The sequence below is a fragment of the Pseudomyrmex gracilis genome, unplaced genomic scaffold, assembly GCF_002006095.1.
Source record: "Pseudomyrmex gracilis isolate BER0280 unplaced genomic scaffold, ASM200609v1 scaffold_101, whole genome shotgun sequence".
NCBI lineage: Eukaryota > Metazoa > Arthropoda > Insecta > Hymenoptera > Formicidae > Pseudomyrmex > Pseudomyrmex gracilis.
Genome location: NW_018020685.1, coordinates 499180 through 514003, shown reverse-complemented (window position 1 = coordinate 514003; position 14824 = coordinate 499180). Strand labels below are relative to the sequence as shown.

The 14824-nt window shown below is 38.4% G+C and overlaps 1 protein-coding gene across 3 annotated transcripts in view; it reads right to left on the bottom strand.

The window, feature by feature from the left end:
- Positions 1-1394: 1394 nt before the first annotated feature.
- Positions 1395-14824, bottom strand: part of LOC109855871 — a 14780-nt gene continuing 1350 nt past the window's right edge. The window contains exons 1-14 of one of the 3 annotated variants that reach the window (XM_020430551.1): positions 12011-12095; positions 10722-10945; positions 9963-10026; positions 7228-7469; positions 7068-7131; positions 6895-6990; positions 6628-6728; positions 6403-6534; positions 6129-6302; positions 4153-6054; positions 3894-4026; positions 3663-3785; positions 3185-3577; positions 1395-2958 (exon numbers count right to left, since the gene is read on the bottom strand). In XM_020430551.1, the coding sequence (XP_020286140.1) occupies positions 2915-2958; positions 3185-3577; positions 3663-3785; positions 3894-4026; positions 4153-6054; positions 6129-6302; positions 6403-6534; positions 6628-6728; positions 6895-6990; positions 7068-7131; positions 7228-7469; positions 9963-10026; positions 10722-10751 (3498 nt within the window). In that variant the 5' untranslated portion in view covers positions 10752-10945; positions 12011-12095 and the 3' untranslated portion in view covers positions 1395-2914. Of the gene's footprint in view, positions 2959-3184; positions 3578-3662; positions 3786-3893; positions 4027-4152; positions 6055-6128; positions 6303-6402; positions 6535-6627; positions 6729-6894; positions 6991-7067; positions 7132-7227; positions 7470-9962; positions 10027-10721; positions 10946-12010; positions 12612-14824 lie in introns of those variants that run through there. The other 2 variants (XM_020430550.1, XM_020430549.1) reach the window with 2 other exon arrangements.

Here is a 14824-nt window from a genome sequence, read left to right as displayed (position 1 = left end):
CTCTTTTTGTTACTTCTGAATTATTACTCCCGATATAAAGACGTACATATATCTTATAAATATATATGTATGTATATATATAAGATATATGTAGGCATATAACAAAATTGTTCGAGTAAAATTTTATATTTATATATATATACGTGTGTGTAGTATATATAATATTTATAGTATATATAATTTATATAGTATATATAATATATATAATATTTATTACACACACGTATATACATTTAATGTATAATATATTATAACAAATGTAATATTACATAGAAAAGTACCAATAGCTAATTTATAAATGTAATACAAATGACATGTAGCCGTGATTTCGCATTTAATTTCGCTCTTCCAAGTAGAGCTCTGTGTTTTCTGTGCACATTAAGTTTTGAACAAATCGAAATTTACACATGAGCAAGTCTTTTATTAAATTTCTTCTCTTTGACTTCTTTAAATTACATATTTTATAACAGTGAATGTCCTCTACCAGTCTTTTTTCTTCTCTACCTCCCGTCTCTCTAATCGTCCTCTAATCGTTTCAATTATATTAAAAAATCCTCGTATTAACTTATTAAACCCTGTGTATTACATGACTGTATGTGATCCGTTTTCTCATCTCGTTCTTGTCATCCTTACTTTCACGTCTACTTCTTGATTCTTCTCTCTCCATATACCTGTGAGTATGTGTGTGTGTGTGTGTGAGTGTACATTTCGATTAATACAATACGCATGTCTCTAGATAACTGCCGTTTGAAATACTGAAATATAACTACTAAAACTATTATACGAGATTGATTTTTTCCCGACGTTAAATGGTTTTTAAGATGTTTTTTATACATACTTGAAAAAGTTTTGTTTCTAGAGATAGATGTGAGTTCTGGTTTGTATTTGAACTAGTTTTTGTATCAATTTTTCTCTCGTCATTCTGCATAGAAAAATATCAAAGTAATATTTAAACAAATCGACGGTAAGATTATAAGATAGTTTGCAGCGGTCATATGTTATTTCATATTTTGTTGCGATGTATATTTTAACGTAAATTATTAAATATGTGTGTGTACATTTTATTATAATTAATTTTTAATACACATTAATTTTTAATACATAAATAAAATTATTCATAGAAAAAACTATTGAGGATGAAATCTCGTCTTTCTGTAATTTCACCTGTAGAAGTAAACGAAAGTTACGTCGCTTTCTAATTGCTATAAAGACATCAAGACGAGATGATCAAGAAATGAATCGTACACGAGAGTTATTTCACACCCGATGTCAAAATATGCGTATAAAATATTCCAGACTCTTTTTTTTTTTGTGCGCACATAAAGCACCGTCTGTAGTACAGAGATACTCGAGATCATTTGGAGACGAAAATTTCAACACACATGTGTTGTTAGTTTTTTTTTTTTTTTTTTTATGTGCGTACGCATATATATACCAAAATGACGAGACTATAACAAGTTCTGAATTACAAACTGGTTTAGAAGATGTGTGAAGTGTTAGCCTAAAGTGTGCGTTTCAAGGTGTGGTAGCAAAAGTGGCCCGAGATATTGGTTTTTATGACAACTCCAATAGCTCTAATGCGCGTTTTCTAATATCAATATAATTTCGTCTAATATCCTTTTATATCAGTTGTTTTTATTATTATAGTATATATGTACACATCGTAGATATTAACTATCCGTGGTGGATACGTCGCACTTGAAGAAGTAATTTTGATATCATTGTGTGTGTATGCGGAGAATGTTATCGCGCAAATGTCTCGTCGGAGCAGAACACGCTCATGCATAATTTATTACCAAACGCGCGGTTTATCACGAATAAACGCGCTCGTTACAAAAGACGAGACGCTGACTAGATTGAGTTTACAACAATTGATATACAGCGGTTTTATATTCAATACAACGATTTGTGTCCGCAATTAGAGGTCTGCGGCAAACAGAGAGTGCGAGCTGTGAGGTTTTACTTTCCGAAAAAGATGAGAGAAGATGGTGCGTATAGAAAAGAGTCGTGACGAAATGTAAAAAAAAGTTTGTGAAAGAAGAAGAGCTCGCGATAGGAAAGTAGAAACAGACGAAAGTGCGAAACGTTCGAGAAAGAGAGAGTTACGGCTAAGATCTCGTGAAAGTTACTTAGAATTACAAACTTGGCAACGTATGTCAAAATCACGATTATTGGGAGTGATTTCGAAGTATTTCTATGTTTAGCAATTATTATTTCAAGCGGCACTTATTTTGAGATGTAGCCTAGCTAAATGTGATGTGCAGTGACGTTCGGAAAGATACATCAAATCAACGATCTGCGTGTGGATGACGGATCTGAGCTTAGATAGGGAAATGGTCTGGCTCAGGAACTGCTGATGGATCGAGATCAATATTGTGTGAAGGGAATGAGTCACGTGACAGACATCTTTCCCAACACCACTGCGATGTTCATTGAACCTTTAACATTTTGATGCTCGTTATTTATGTCGCTATATATGTGTAATATAATTTAAAAATGTCTTTTCGATTATTAATATAAAATGAATTGTCCGATTAATTTGGTTTCGCCTACGATAGATACGAATACTTAACGATATTACAATTACACGTATCGTACTTTTGCTATTAATTGAACGTGTGGTTCCAGTGCAGGTTTTGGCTTATTCTCACAATTATGTATTATTTAACATTTGAAACGAATCGATGATAATAATAATACTATTTATCTACGTACGCTTAAGATCGACAAGAAAGTCTTCATTGGCAATTGTGAAAGTTTTTATTTTTTTTAGTAATCAATGATCGCTAACGATAACGATACGCCGATGAGATGTTAACGCGAAGAAAGACTGTTATTTCGTGGATGTGACGTTGTTGTTAATTGCTGGTGGTATGTATGTGTGTGGACGGTCCTCATGTATTTTCATAGCGTTCTAAAGTCGCCACAAGCTAGATTTGCGTGGCGCCGATGTTGATCCTACAGCAAACAAACAGGAATTTTGTCAAAACAGAGAGAGAGAGAAAGAGAGAAAGAGAGAAAGAGAGAAAGAGAGAGAGAGAGAGAGAGAGAGAGAGAGAAACGATACTTTGAATTGAATTAATTAAGATTCAAGGATATATTGGACGAGACCTTGTTGTTTATCTGGCAAATAAAATTTTACACATATCATTGTAATATATTCATCTTTAGAATTTTAACTGACCAGCATGTGAAACAGCCATTTCTATCGGTAGGGATCCTCTTCGCTTGATGAACGTTTCGGGAACGGGATCGCGCTTTCCCATTTCCCGCTTCCACTTGAACCACGTACCGTTGTCGTTCCCATCGGTAGTCGATATTCCGATAAACATTTCCGGACCCCCGCTGCTTCGTCTTTTCAACACTTTTTTGCGATTTCGCGACTTGTTATTTACATTGTTTCGCGTGAACAGATCGCGGCGCAACTCAGATATGTCTGCCGGTACCGATCCCCGTCTCGGCGAGAGCATCCCAGAAAAGGTGTTGTCGAACAACCTGTTAATGCCATTGTTGTTGCCGCTACTAGTGTTATTGTTATTATTGTTATTATTATTTACTGAAAAGCTATGACGCTCGCCTGAAAAACAACACATTGAAATGTAAGAAAATTGGTAATCTGATTTTTTTTGAAAATAATTTTCTTATTTGAAATCTCGGCTTACTAGTTAAAGTAAGAACATTGCCCAGAAGATTTCCTAACGTAGTTTCTTGCGGAAGACTAGCTCTTCTTAAAGCTGCAAAATTATCTCCCCGAGAACCTAAGGTGAACCGGTTGCAGGATCCACCTAACATGTAAAAAACTAATAATTTACAATGCAAATAAATCTCGTACAAATGGAAATTTATAAATTGTTGATCGCTATATTCATCGATAAAAATATAATAATACGCACCTTGCTTGGCGATATCAACGGGTACAGATCCACGTCTACAAATATCAACTTTGGTAGATACAGACGCTGAAGTGTAGTCATCTAATCTCGATAGAAGACCAACCGGAGCTGATCCGCGTCTTCTTGCCCATCCCTATGAATTTCCCAACGAGTTAAACACACATACGCTTTTCAATAACGTAATATTAATCCAATGCAGCTGCAAAAAAACAAACTTTGCTTTTCAGGAATTGTAAAAGTTAAGTAATTTCTCAGTTACCTGACTGCTTCTACGAGACGTTAATACTTTAGCGAAGTCGTCGTTGCGAGGATCAACGTTCTCCTTCATCCGCGTGTCGAAATCCATCTTTGCTATTTTAGGATTCTTGTCCTTCAGGCAATCTAACTCTCGTTTAACACCGGCTTCGTTACTCGAATCACCGATAGTTCGTTTTAGTTCACTACCACTATCACTCGAGGAGGACGCGCTACGATTGGGTGGCGACGTATCGGGGGGACTACCGATAAAGAACACTTTGTGAGTGCTAAGCTCAGAGGTCACGGGTATCGTAGTGTACCGTCTACCTGTGTAGTCAGTCGTTACTGTTTTGCACTCTGTCGTGGGAGTTGAATATCTTCGCTCTTGTGCGGAACACATGTTACTAGTCGATAAAGTACATTGATCCGTCTGTTCGGACTGTTTGAACGTAGTGGTACTAGTTTGTGATTCCTCGATTGTCGATTTTACATCGCGACACTTAAGTTCGACATTGCGATCCGAATCCGACTTGTATTCCGCGAGAACCGTATCGGAAATGCGATTGCTCTTGTCACTGTGAGATCCTGTTAACGTAGCGTAAAACATCTGCATGGAATCGGAATCTTGAGCGGAGGAAGGTCGTTTGTGCCGATTGTGCTTGAAAAGCGTGTCGTCGGCGCGAACGGTTTGCATGGAAAAGCGACGATCCGAGCCGTGCTTCTGTTTAATCGTATCCGACAGAGTTGAGCCTCGTCTCTTCATAGGTAAATCCACCATCAGCAATTCCCTCGAGAGAATCTTCGGTGACGTCTTTTGATTGCACAAATCGGGATCACACTGGGACGACGAAGCCGACGAACATCGGTCGCTGGAGCACGATTTGTTTCTCGGGAGAATCGAGTAGTTGGAGGGAGCACTGTCGGTCTCCTTTAACATCTGCGTGTAACACTGCGACATTTCCGCGGTCGTTGACATGTATCTCGTTCTCACGGACGATTGTAGAGGAGGGAAGGTCTGCTGCCGCGTCAATTGTTTGCTCGGCACGCTTTGCACACTGATGTTGTCCGACTGCAAAACCGCGTTCAATCTCGTCGCTTCGCTGCTGCTGGTGATACTGGCTATAGTCGGCTCGGGCAGAAGATTTTCCGCACTGACCGGTCTCTCGGAAGTGCTGACATTCGGCGATTCCACCATGCTGTTTCTGGAGGACAGCAAAGACAACGAGCTTGGTTCTCGATGCTCGTCTTCTAGCTTCAACAAAGGATTTTTTATCTTCAGCTGCTCACTCGGCAGACTTTCTCTCCTGACAGACTGGCGCGAGGGTAAACTCAACGGTTTCGGAGCGCTCAGAGGTACGGAATGACGTCTGCCGACGCAATCTAGTCCCACTCGTCCGGGCAGTGTCGGCATGCGCGATGATTGCACGTAAGCCGCCGGTATTAGCAAATCGATGCTGCCCGAATCCTCATCGACGCCGGTTTCCTCGCCAGAACTGGCGATAGCTTCGGCCTCGTCCAGCTCGGAAATCTCGGTCTCCGTTTCCTCAGCCGCCTCCTGATTGATCAAAGTCTCCCATTTCTTCTGATTAGCCTTCAGGTATTCCATTAATGACGTACTCAGACCGTCACCGAGAAAACGATGCCATTCGACGTAGAGAGGAGTGACGACGTGTTTGAAAAAGCCAGCCTGGATTTTCGGGATGCTGGTGGTGTGTCGATCGCATAACGGCGTGACCGGAAGATTCAAACGACGCTCGTAATCGCCCTGTCTAAAGAACTCCTCGCAAACTTTGTAGGACCACTTCTTCGATATGTCCCAGGGTCTGCACGGATTCGAAATGTCAGCGCATTTTAGAGCGATCTGCAGAATGAAGTGGCGATCCTCCGCGCATGTCATTTTGAGCGAATCGTTGCTCAAATAATCCTGCGAATTGAAGAAATGCAAATTGTTACTTCGGATAAGAAAAACAAAAAAACTGACTTAATTTTAAGGCGTACCCTGAAACGTGTGAGAAACTCTTGCTGTCTCGTGATGTCTGTGGCCAAGATCAATGAGCTAATGTGCCGTTGAAGTTCCGGTCTCACGTGAGCGGGTAGTTGCGCTGAGACACCGCTCTCTAAGAGACATCCTATGGCTGATCTCCAGTGATGGTTTTCGAGAACAGAGGTATTCTGAAAATCCAATGCTCCAATTTAGACCGAGCTGGTCTACCAATTACGCGCAAAACGCGGTGAAAATCTTCATTTTGTTTTATTCGATAAGTTTCTCCACCTGATAAAGCGCGGCCAAGTGATTACTCGTCGCGACGAGAAACGGCTGATTCACACCCGGATGATCCAAATCGTGCGTTACAGCTGCTATCAAGGAAGCCATAATTTCTAAATTGGTCAGATGTTTTTTAATCTGCAAATTTACGATATAATTACGTTTATTTTTGTTTCGCTAAGGACATTTGTGATTAGGTACGTGTCAACTCTTGTATGTAAAAAGTTGTACCTTGTTTTCTTGGAGAAAACAATGCATTGCCTGTGTGACATCCGTAGCGTGTATACTGTTGTGGTAAGGATTTGTACTATGATAACCCTCCTCGATAAAAGCTACGAGCAAACAGTTGAACACTGAATTAACAAGATGTGACATTAAAAGATCAATGACTCTTTAAAATTTGCTTTGCGCGAACGTTGCTCTGAGTAGATTATATTTAAACTTTGTATATATATTTTTAGAATGTATTTTATATTTAAATATATTTTAAACGCTTACTGAATAGCTTCCACACTGTCACCACATCCAAGTTGAAGTGTTGCAAGAGTCCGTACCAGTGAAAAAGATGGACGCACAATACCGGCAAGGAACGACCTTGAGAATCGAACACGAATTTGATTAAGACTGATATAAAAATATATCATGTCTGTTGCAAATTCAAATATACTCACCACCCGTAAGTGTTTCGAGCGTGAAAGCGTTGAATCGCCAGTTTCCAGCTCTTTGCAACACGCACTGTAATAAACCGGACTTGACTGTGAAACGGGTTTTACTTATGTGAACAAACACAGACACGCAATTTAGAGAAAACTTTTTCGATTCTGATATTACCTGCACCAATCCGTGGAAGATGTCGTCCAAGATACCCCGCTCTTGATTCAACGATCTTGTGGTGAGTCTCTTACGTCGTCGTTTGTGCATCGTCAAAAATCGACCGGTGTGTCTGGTCCTGCATCGACCGACGTCTAGATTTTCCAGCAGGATTTGATCCGCGTCTGATAAACGTCTCGTCGCGGATTCATCACGGACTTGTGACAACGTCGCGGATGTTCCGGAATTATGAAATCCTCTGTCTGTTAACAAAAAATAAATAAACGGACGTCGTTATCTTATCTTATAAAAGATGAACTTTATTTTTCTCAAGTTTTATCTCATATCCAACACATTTATTAGAGAAATAATTATTAGATATGTAAACAGTAAATATGAAAACTCAATTTCTTTAGATTATTTTTTTTTTTTTTTAATGTGCTTTTAATTATTAGTTTCTTTACGTGTATAAAAATACTTTGTTACAATTATTTCTTAAACGTTCAGATTGGGACGTTAAATAAAAGAAAGTAACAAGTAGAAGATTCGATAATGACAAAGAAAAACATAGTCGCGTTTCTCCCGTCCTTGTCTTACTCGTATTGCGTGCGAGAGAGATGCAGCGTGTATGTATTACGCGTTGCACACGCATGCATTACGCGCGTCCATTACGCGAGAAACACAGAAGTGCGAAATTACACCGATGTACACCGATTAGTATATTAATAAATTCATCTTTGTGATCAACACACGGTTTGCGAAGCAGCACGGCGCGCAATTTTATCGAGTTTTTTTTTTCTACTTCTTTGCGCGCCTGTACACACAAAACGAGTTAAAACTATACACTTAATTATACGAGGTAAACTATACGGTTAATTACGTAATCATTATTGCACTTCGGTACATTAGTTACGTAATTTACTTTTAATTATACTTTTGCTTAAGGAGAGCGTAAAGGCGATACGTGTGTGAACTGGTTCGCTGCGATATTGTTCGCCTCAAATAATATCGCAAACCGGAGACACAATTTATTCGTGAACCACACGTAAGGGGAAGGGGGCTACATGCCGCGAGTAATATTCAAAGCCAAAGGCAATTTGTTGTTGAGTTGCATGAAATAATTCTGTAAGCCAGAAGCGATCTATTCGCGTGCTGGGTACTATAAATAATATTCAAAGCTAGAGGCAATTTTATTCGCGAGCTGTTTACTTTCAATAATATTTTACTATCGAGAAGTAATTTTTATTTGCGTGCGAGCTGATTGAATTTTTATTTATTAACATACGGAGACGCGCGCGCGAAATGGTCGTTGAAAATAATATTTAAAGCCAGTTCACACGTAAAAAACCCGAAACGTTACGTACAGAGAATAAAGAACGTTTTTGCCAACGAAAAAATACAACAGCTGTCATTGCGCTGGATGCGAATCAAAAGGACCGCATCATTGTTAGGTCGCTCTCTCGAGGGCAACAAGAGGAACAGAATCCAGACTAGAAAGACACAAGAAGACGTACGAGAATTCGGGACAATTGCTTGCATCTTTGTGACAAAGATGATCTCAAATCAAGTGTACACGTGAAAACAAGGTCAACGAGAGCCGAGCTAGGTCTCTGGTTTTTATGTTGGAAAAAAAAAAAAAAAAAAAAATTTCTTCTTATGTTATATTGCATTATTAATGTCATCTTTTTTATTTTGCACATTGAGAAGAACCGAGAATACGAGCCAGAATGTATGACAATGAAGTAATTAATAATATAAGAAGAAAAGTTTTTTTTTAACCAACCTCGTTCGGTTCTCATTGGCCTTGTTTTCACGTGCACACCTGATGTAATATCTGAGAGCCCTATTTTCCTTCATTGTAAAAATGAACGTTCGCGCGTACGTACATAAGAAAAATTAAAAGAAACGATTAAATCTATCCTCATGCGCCGAAGGCATAACTTATTTTGTCGACCCACTTCCGGAGCGTATATTCTGTCATACAATTGTCGTTCCGTTTGCAGCGATAAAAAGCTCCCAGTGAAGCGTCCCAGTTACAATATAAAAGTTATTTTTGTTTTAAATTAAATTAAAACGCAATTAGTTTATTAAATATACTTTTTGAAGAATATTACATTTGAGCGCAATGCAAACGCGCGCGCACACAGCATGTGCCGCGCACAACTTTGACGATCTCCAGTTGAATTAAAACTAAACTCAAAAATAAAGTGGGATCTGACTTTTTCTCTCGCTCCTTTTTTCGTTTTTTTTTCTCCCTCTCTCTTCTTCTTTCTCCAACTCGTTACATGTACGCGCTACATATTGCGTACAATTTTAAAAATAATGTAAATTTAACTCCATTTTAAGCTTCATTAACATCAAAGATACCTACGGAGAGTTACGCTAATGTCTATATTGCCGTGTTTCAGGTCGGCCGACCGTCGGCAGCCTGGATGAGAGAAGAATGCGTCGAATGCAGAGAAAAATGCTCCGCGTGTCAACGTCAGTGCGCATGCACCGGGTGTACACGATATTTGCCTATTTGTTGCAGTGATTTTCGTTGAAAATTTACATATTCATTGGTCCGATAACCGACCACTTTCGTCTTCGAGTCTCCCCTTATTCTTCTCGTCTGATATTTTGTCCGATCGGCTTCGTTTGAATCCAATTGCTCGTCGCAAAAGAACCTCCCGTGCGCCTCTATTGCTAATTTGAACATCATTATACTACGCGGTGTCCCCGATATGTATTGACGTGACGCGAGGAGAATTACTCACCAGAGATACGTACGAACACCGCGTTCTGCTCCTCGCTGTACACTGTTATCTCGGCAATCCGTCTCTGGAACAACGATAAGCGGAAAGATTAACTTTTGCTTAGAGCACATATGTATTTTACTAAATGCAAATAGCAATAGAACAATATACATAGTTACGGTTTTTGTTCTTCACGTGAGAGATAAATTGCAGGTGAATATTATAATTTGTTATTATCGTAAAGGAAATGTTATTCTTTTTTTTTTTTTTTTTTTTTTTTTTAAGAGAAGACGTACGGGAAGTTAATTTTCCCTCGGAGAGCGATATTTTCAAGGTAATGTGTTTTCAAGGTGGCGCTAAAACCATCTTAATAAAGATTGCTTTAGTCGTTGAAGAATCGTTTTAAAACGCACTCTTCGAAGAAGTGAATTTTGTAAAGAAGTGAATTTTGTAAAGAAAAAAGAAAATAAATAAATAAATAAATAATAATGTGCGCGTGCGTAATTTTTGTTTTTTATGATATGATACATCAGTTTTCACAAAGACTTTGCTCGTAAACGTCTTAATTAAAGCTTTTGGTGCGTTGCACGCTTGAGAAATAAAATTTCTATAAATAGCAATCAACAAAACAAAGTAATAGCGGAATGTCTTATGCATCGTTTTTATAGTTTTTTTTTTTTTTTTCACATATACATATTTACATTTTGCACGTGTACATTTCCTGAGCAAACACAGACAGATTGAGAGAAACTCATTTTATAAAGCTTTTGAGAAACGCACCGACATTGTGGAAATGCGAAATTTACGCATGAAAATGTACAGTAGCAGATATAATGCCGCGCATTATCCTCTTCGACGTCGTAACTCAAGCCTTGTTTACGTCTGCGAGTAGTTTCCGAGATTATTGTGGTAGACTTATCCGCCTTCTGTGTGTGTGTGTGTGTCTGTCTGTCTGTTCCACTTCACGCTTTGGGTCCGACTTGGGCCTCTTTCATCTAATAGCGCTAGCGTAATGTTTATTAATGTTTATCAACTTGTGTACGTTATTTATTATTTTTTTCTAATACAATTTTAATGTAACTTTATATTAAATCGATATTTCGTATTTATTAAGTGCAAGTTTCAGCGCTCAATATTTTTTATTACAATTGGAAAAAAAAAACTAAATGTTAGAATAGTTAAATTTACTTTATACCTCGTGTTTATCTTCGACATATATATTTAGCAGAAACGGCCAAATTTTTTAGATTAAAATTATATATGATTTACACATTTTTTTACGTATTTTTATTTAGTTTCATATTTTCCAGATACGGTCTATAAAATATACATCGATATTTGCAAATCTTGTAAAAAAAAAAATACAAATATTTGAACGTACATCAGCGGAGATTTTTAAAGGTCGAGTGATAAAATCACCGAGATATTACAATAAGGATGTAGTAACATCTTCCGAAGGAAGAGGGCGTAACTTCTCTTCTTCTTTTATATTGTTTTTTCTTTCACTTACGTCTTCTGTATGAAAGTTACTAGTTGGTAACTTGTCCAATTGGAAGAGAACGCGCAGAGAAGGCACGTGGAAATGAGAACTCCGCCCTCTTTCTCTCCAGAAGACGCTACTCAATTACCGTTTCCTAGTGTGCACGAATTGTCAAGAAAGTTCTTTTAAATGGAAGTGCTCTTAGAACATCTGATATATGTACATAGTTCGAAGTCTACTCGAAGCAATAGATTTCTCGCGTCGTGAAATCAAAGTGCAATTATATCAAAATAGATACAAAATAAAGCAGAATCAGATAAATTTTTTTACAAATTAAACTCTCCACGCAAGTTCGAAATTGATTTCTAATCTCGGCCAATTCCGAAATTTCCTTGCTTTTCAAAAAAATGACGTTCTTTAAATTAAACACGTGTCTTCGTAACATCAGAAGTAAATTCCAATCGTTCTTCGTGTGACAAGTTTGAAACTCCGCGAGACAAGGAAGTGGCAGTTCGTGTGACTTTTATGTAAACAAGGTAATTAAAACTTGTTAAGAACAATATCGTGTTCCGCAATATTCGTTTCTCACCTCTTGTGGCTGAACAACGTTTTTCATTCTCTCCGCAATATTAGTCGCTTTGACAAACTCAATGTCCGCAGACTCCATCTGTGAGTGCCGTCTGCCTTGCACATCGGTGGCCAATTCCTGATAGCAGGATTCCCCGGAGCCGCGCCGACTGCCTGCGATGCACATAGCCCGACGGAACAAACTGGCGACAACGGCACACAGACCGCACTGCATACCAGTGGCGCTGCCTCGGCTAGAAAGCGACCCGCCATTGGCCCGGCGGCGGGTCCGAGACCCGCGAAAATTGTTGTCACGTGCTTGGGCCGCCAGCTTCGCGTGTGTCAAACTGCCTGCTGCTCTACGCGCACGTTTCTCGCTACTTCGCCGAAGAAGTAAACTTGGTCTTCTTCTTGCGCGCCTCCTCTTCGCTTATTTTTTTCTCTCTTCTCTCACATCATTGCGTCCCCTCGATTTACATACATGTAGTTTTGCACTCCCGATATTCTCGTTGGCGCGGGCGCGCGCGCGCGTTTATTATTATTTTATTCCCGCACTCTTAGCGTTAACGCCGCGCCGGCATCGCATGTCAGCTGCACGACGGAAATGACGGAAAGATCAATGACTGAACAAGGAGAAGAAGTCGCGACCACAAATAGGAAGCGAGAAGAAACAGAGAGAAATAAAAAAATACGAAAGTAAACAACTTTTTGCGTTTGGTACACGCCAGAAGTTTTTCTCAAGAACAAAACGTCCCGGCCGGGCATTAAAAAAATAAACAATTACACGTAAGTTGGAAACTAATATCATTGAAAATACATCTAAACAATAAGTGAAAAAACAAAAAAAAATATTGTGATAAATTTTTGCACATCTCCAGCAATTGTTTCTTCAATAAATGTCCGGTCATTGGTACATTTATCCTGTGAGATGGAAAATATGGAGGAAGAATATTATCATCAAAAATGCAAATTGTCGCTTTTCGGCCTCTTACAACGAACGCGTGTTGGCAAACGACAGGTGACAAAATAAAATACGCCCGGTTCATTATTACGAAAAGACCCGTCGTCTCTCGATGCATCATATCGAATATTATTTTGCGCGGCGATGTCTCGTAACAATTTTCTAAAAATATTCCTCCTCTGCATTTTGCAAATATTTGGACGTCTCCTCTGATTTACTTCAATGCGATCCTTACATCTTAATATAATATCTGCTCTCGCACTCACTCCTGTCTAAATTTAGTAGCTTGACAAATCCGAACGAAACAATTTGCTCCTTTCGTGATAATAAAAAAAAAAAAAAAAAAACAATATATCAAGCGGAAAAATGTTGGTTTTTCATTAGCGACTGCTAATTTTGACGGACGAGTTTAGTTTTAATTGAAATATCTATGGGATCACGGCGCGCAAATGTTATTAATCGGAATATCAACGTTGAATATTAAAACGTTGATGGGAGAATATAATACTAGCGTGTTATTCACGCTATTTCTCTGAATAAATTACCGCCATATGAAAGTTGTGTATTTTATCGATGTGTCCATTCTTTTCTATCTTATCGTAATCGTAGAAACGATACCATATCGCGATTATTATTTTATTATAAATACATTTCACCATACAGAAGATGTCATCCGTTTGTGACGCATTTTGTATCACGCTGATGATGACAAAACGGGAACGGGGGGGGGGGATGTGGGGGAAAAGGGATGACTTGTAATATTCCGACTATTGTGTGTTTTGATGCGGATACTTCATTAATTGTCGTGCGAGAACAACAGACCAAATATCCGCGGATACAAGTGACGAGACAACATTGAGAAGCAATTCCGGTAATCTCTCATGTCATATATACAAAATTACGTCATAGTATTTAAGAGAACAGGTCGATATTTCGGAGGGGGTAGGGGGACACTTCTTCGGGGTGCCGTGTACCTGAGCGCGCAAAATCGCTTGGAATGATTTGTGATTCGTGACAGTTTTGAACGCTTGTATTTTCAAAAAAAAAAAACAAAAAAACGGCCTCGACATTTTGATTATTGGCGAATTTTTAGTCCCAAAACGACCTCGAGGATCCGGCCGCTAACGTCCGGCGCGGTACACGTTTTTCTAGAAAAACAAAGTACAAAGTGCAGAATCTTGTTTAAAAATTTTGTTTCGTGCATTCGAGAAACGTTTTGTAAATTTACACTAGTGTGCAACTGTTTCTTTTTGATCGTTCAAACAAATAATCGTTCGTTGAATTGTTGCTAATTGTTGCAATTACATACTCATCAGTTGGTAGTTATGATAACCGAGAGAATTGTAACGAGAGAGATGTTGCAATTTTGCACGTAGGAAGAAATAGATATGCAAACACTTACAATTATATCGCAATTGTATTTTAGTATCGGGGATCGACTGTTACGTTGTAAAACAAATCTACGAAATCATTTCCGGAGTCGCGACACACATCATTTGAAAAGTACAAGTACGCAATCACGATTATGAATAAACTAAATCATCGAAGAAATAGAGAAAATGGTAAAAATGATATATATTTTTGTAATAACTGATTTAATGTAAATCGATATATAACTGCGAGCAACCAACTCGAGCGCGCTCTCTCTTTTTCTTCCTCTCTCAACCCTCTTCGTTATATAACATAAATAAGAATTAAAAATTTACAAAAAATTATACCGTGACAGATGTGTATAAATAAATTTATCGGAACGAACATTAATTTGTCGAACGGTTATTATAATTTACTTGGCTATAAAACGCGGATCAAAAATAATTCTCTAAGTTATTGTTTTTCGATTTTGTTCTCGGGGTTTTTCTCCGCACATTGTTACGA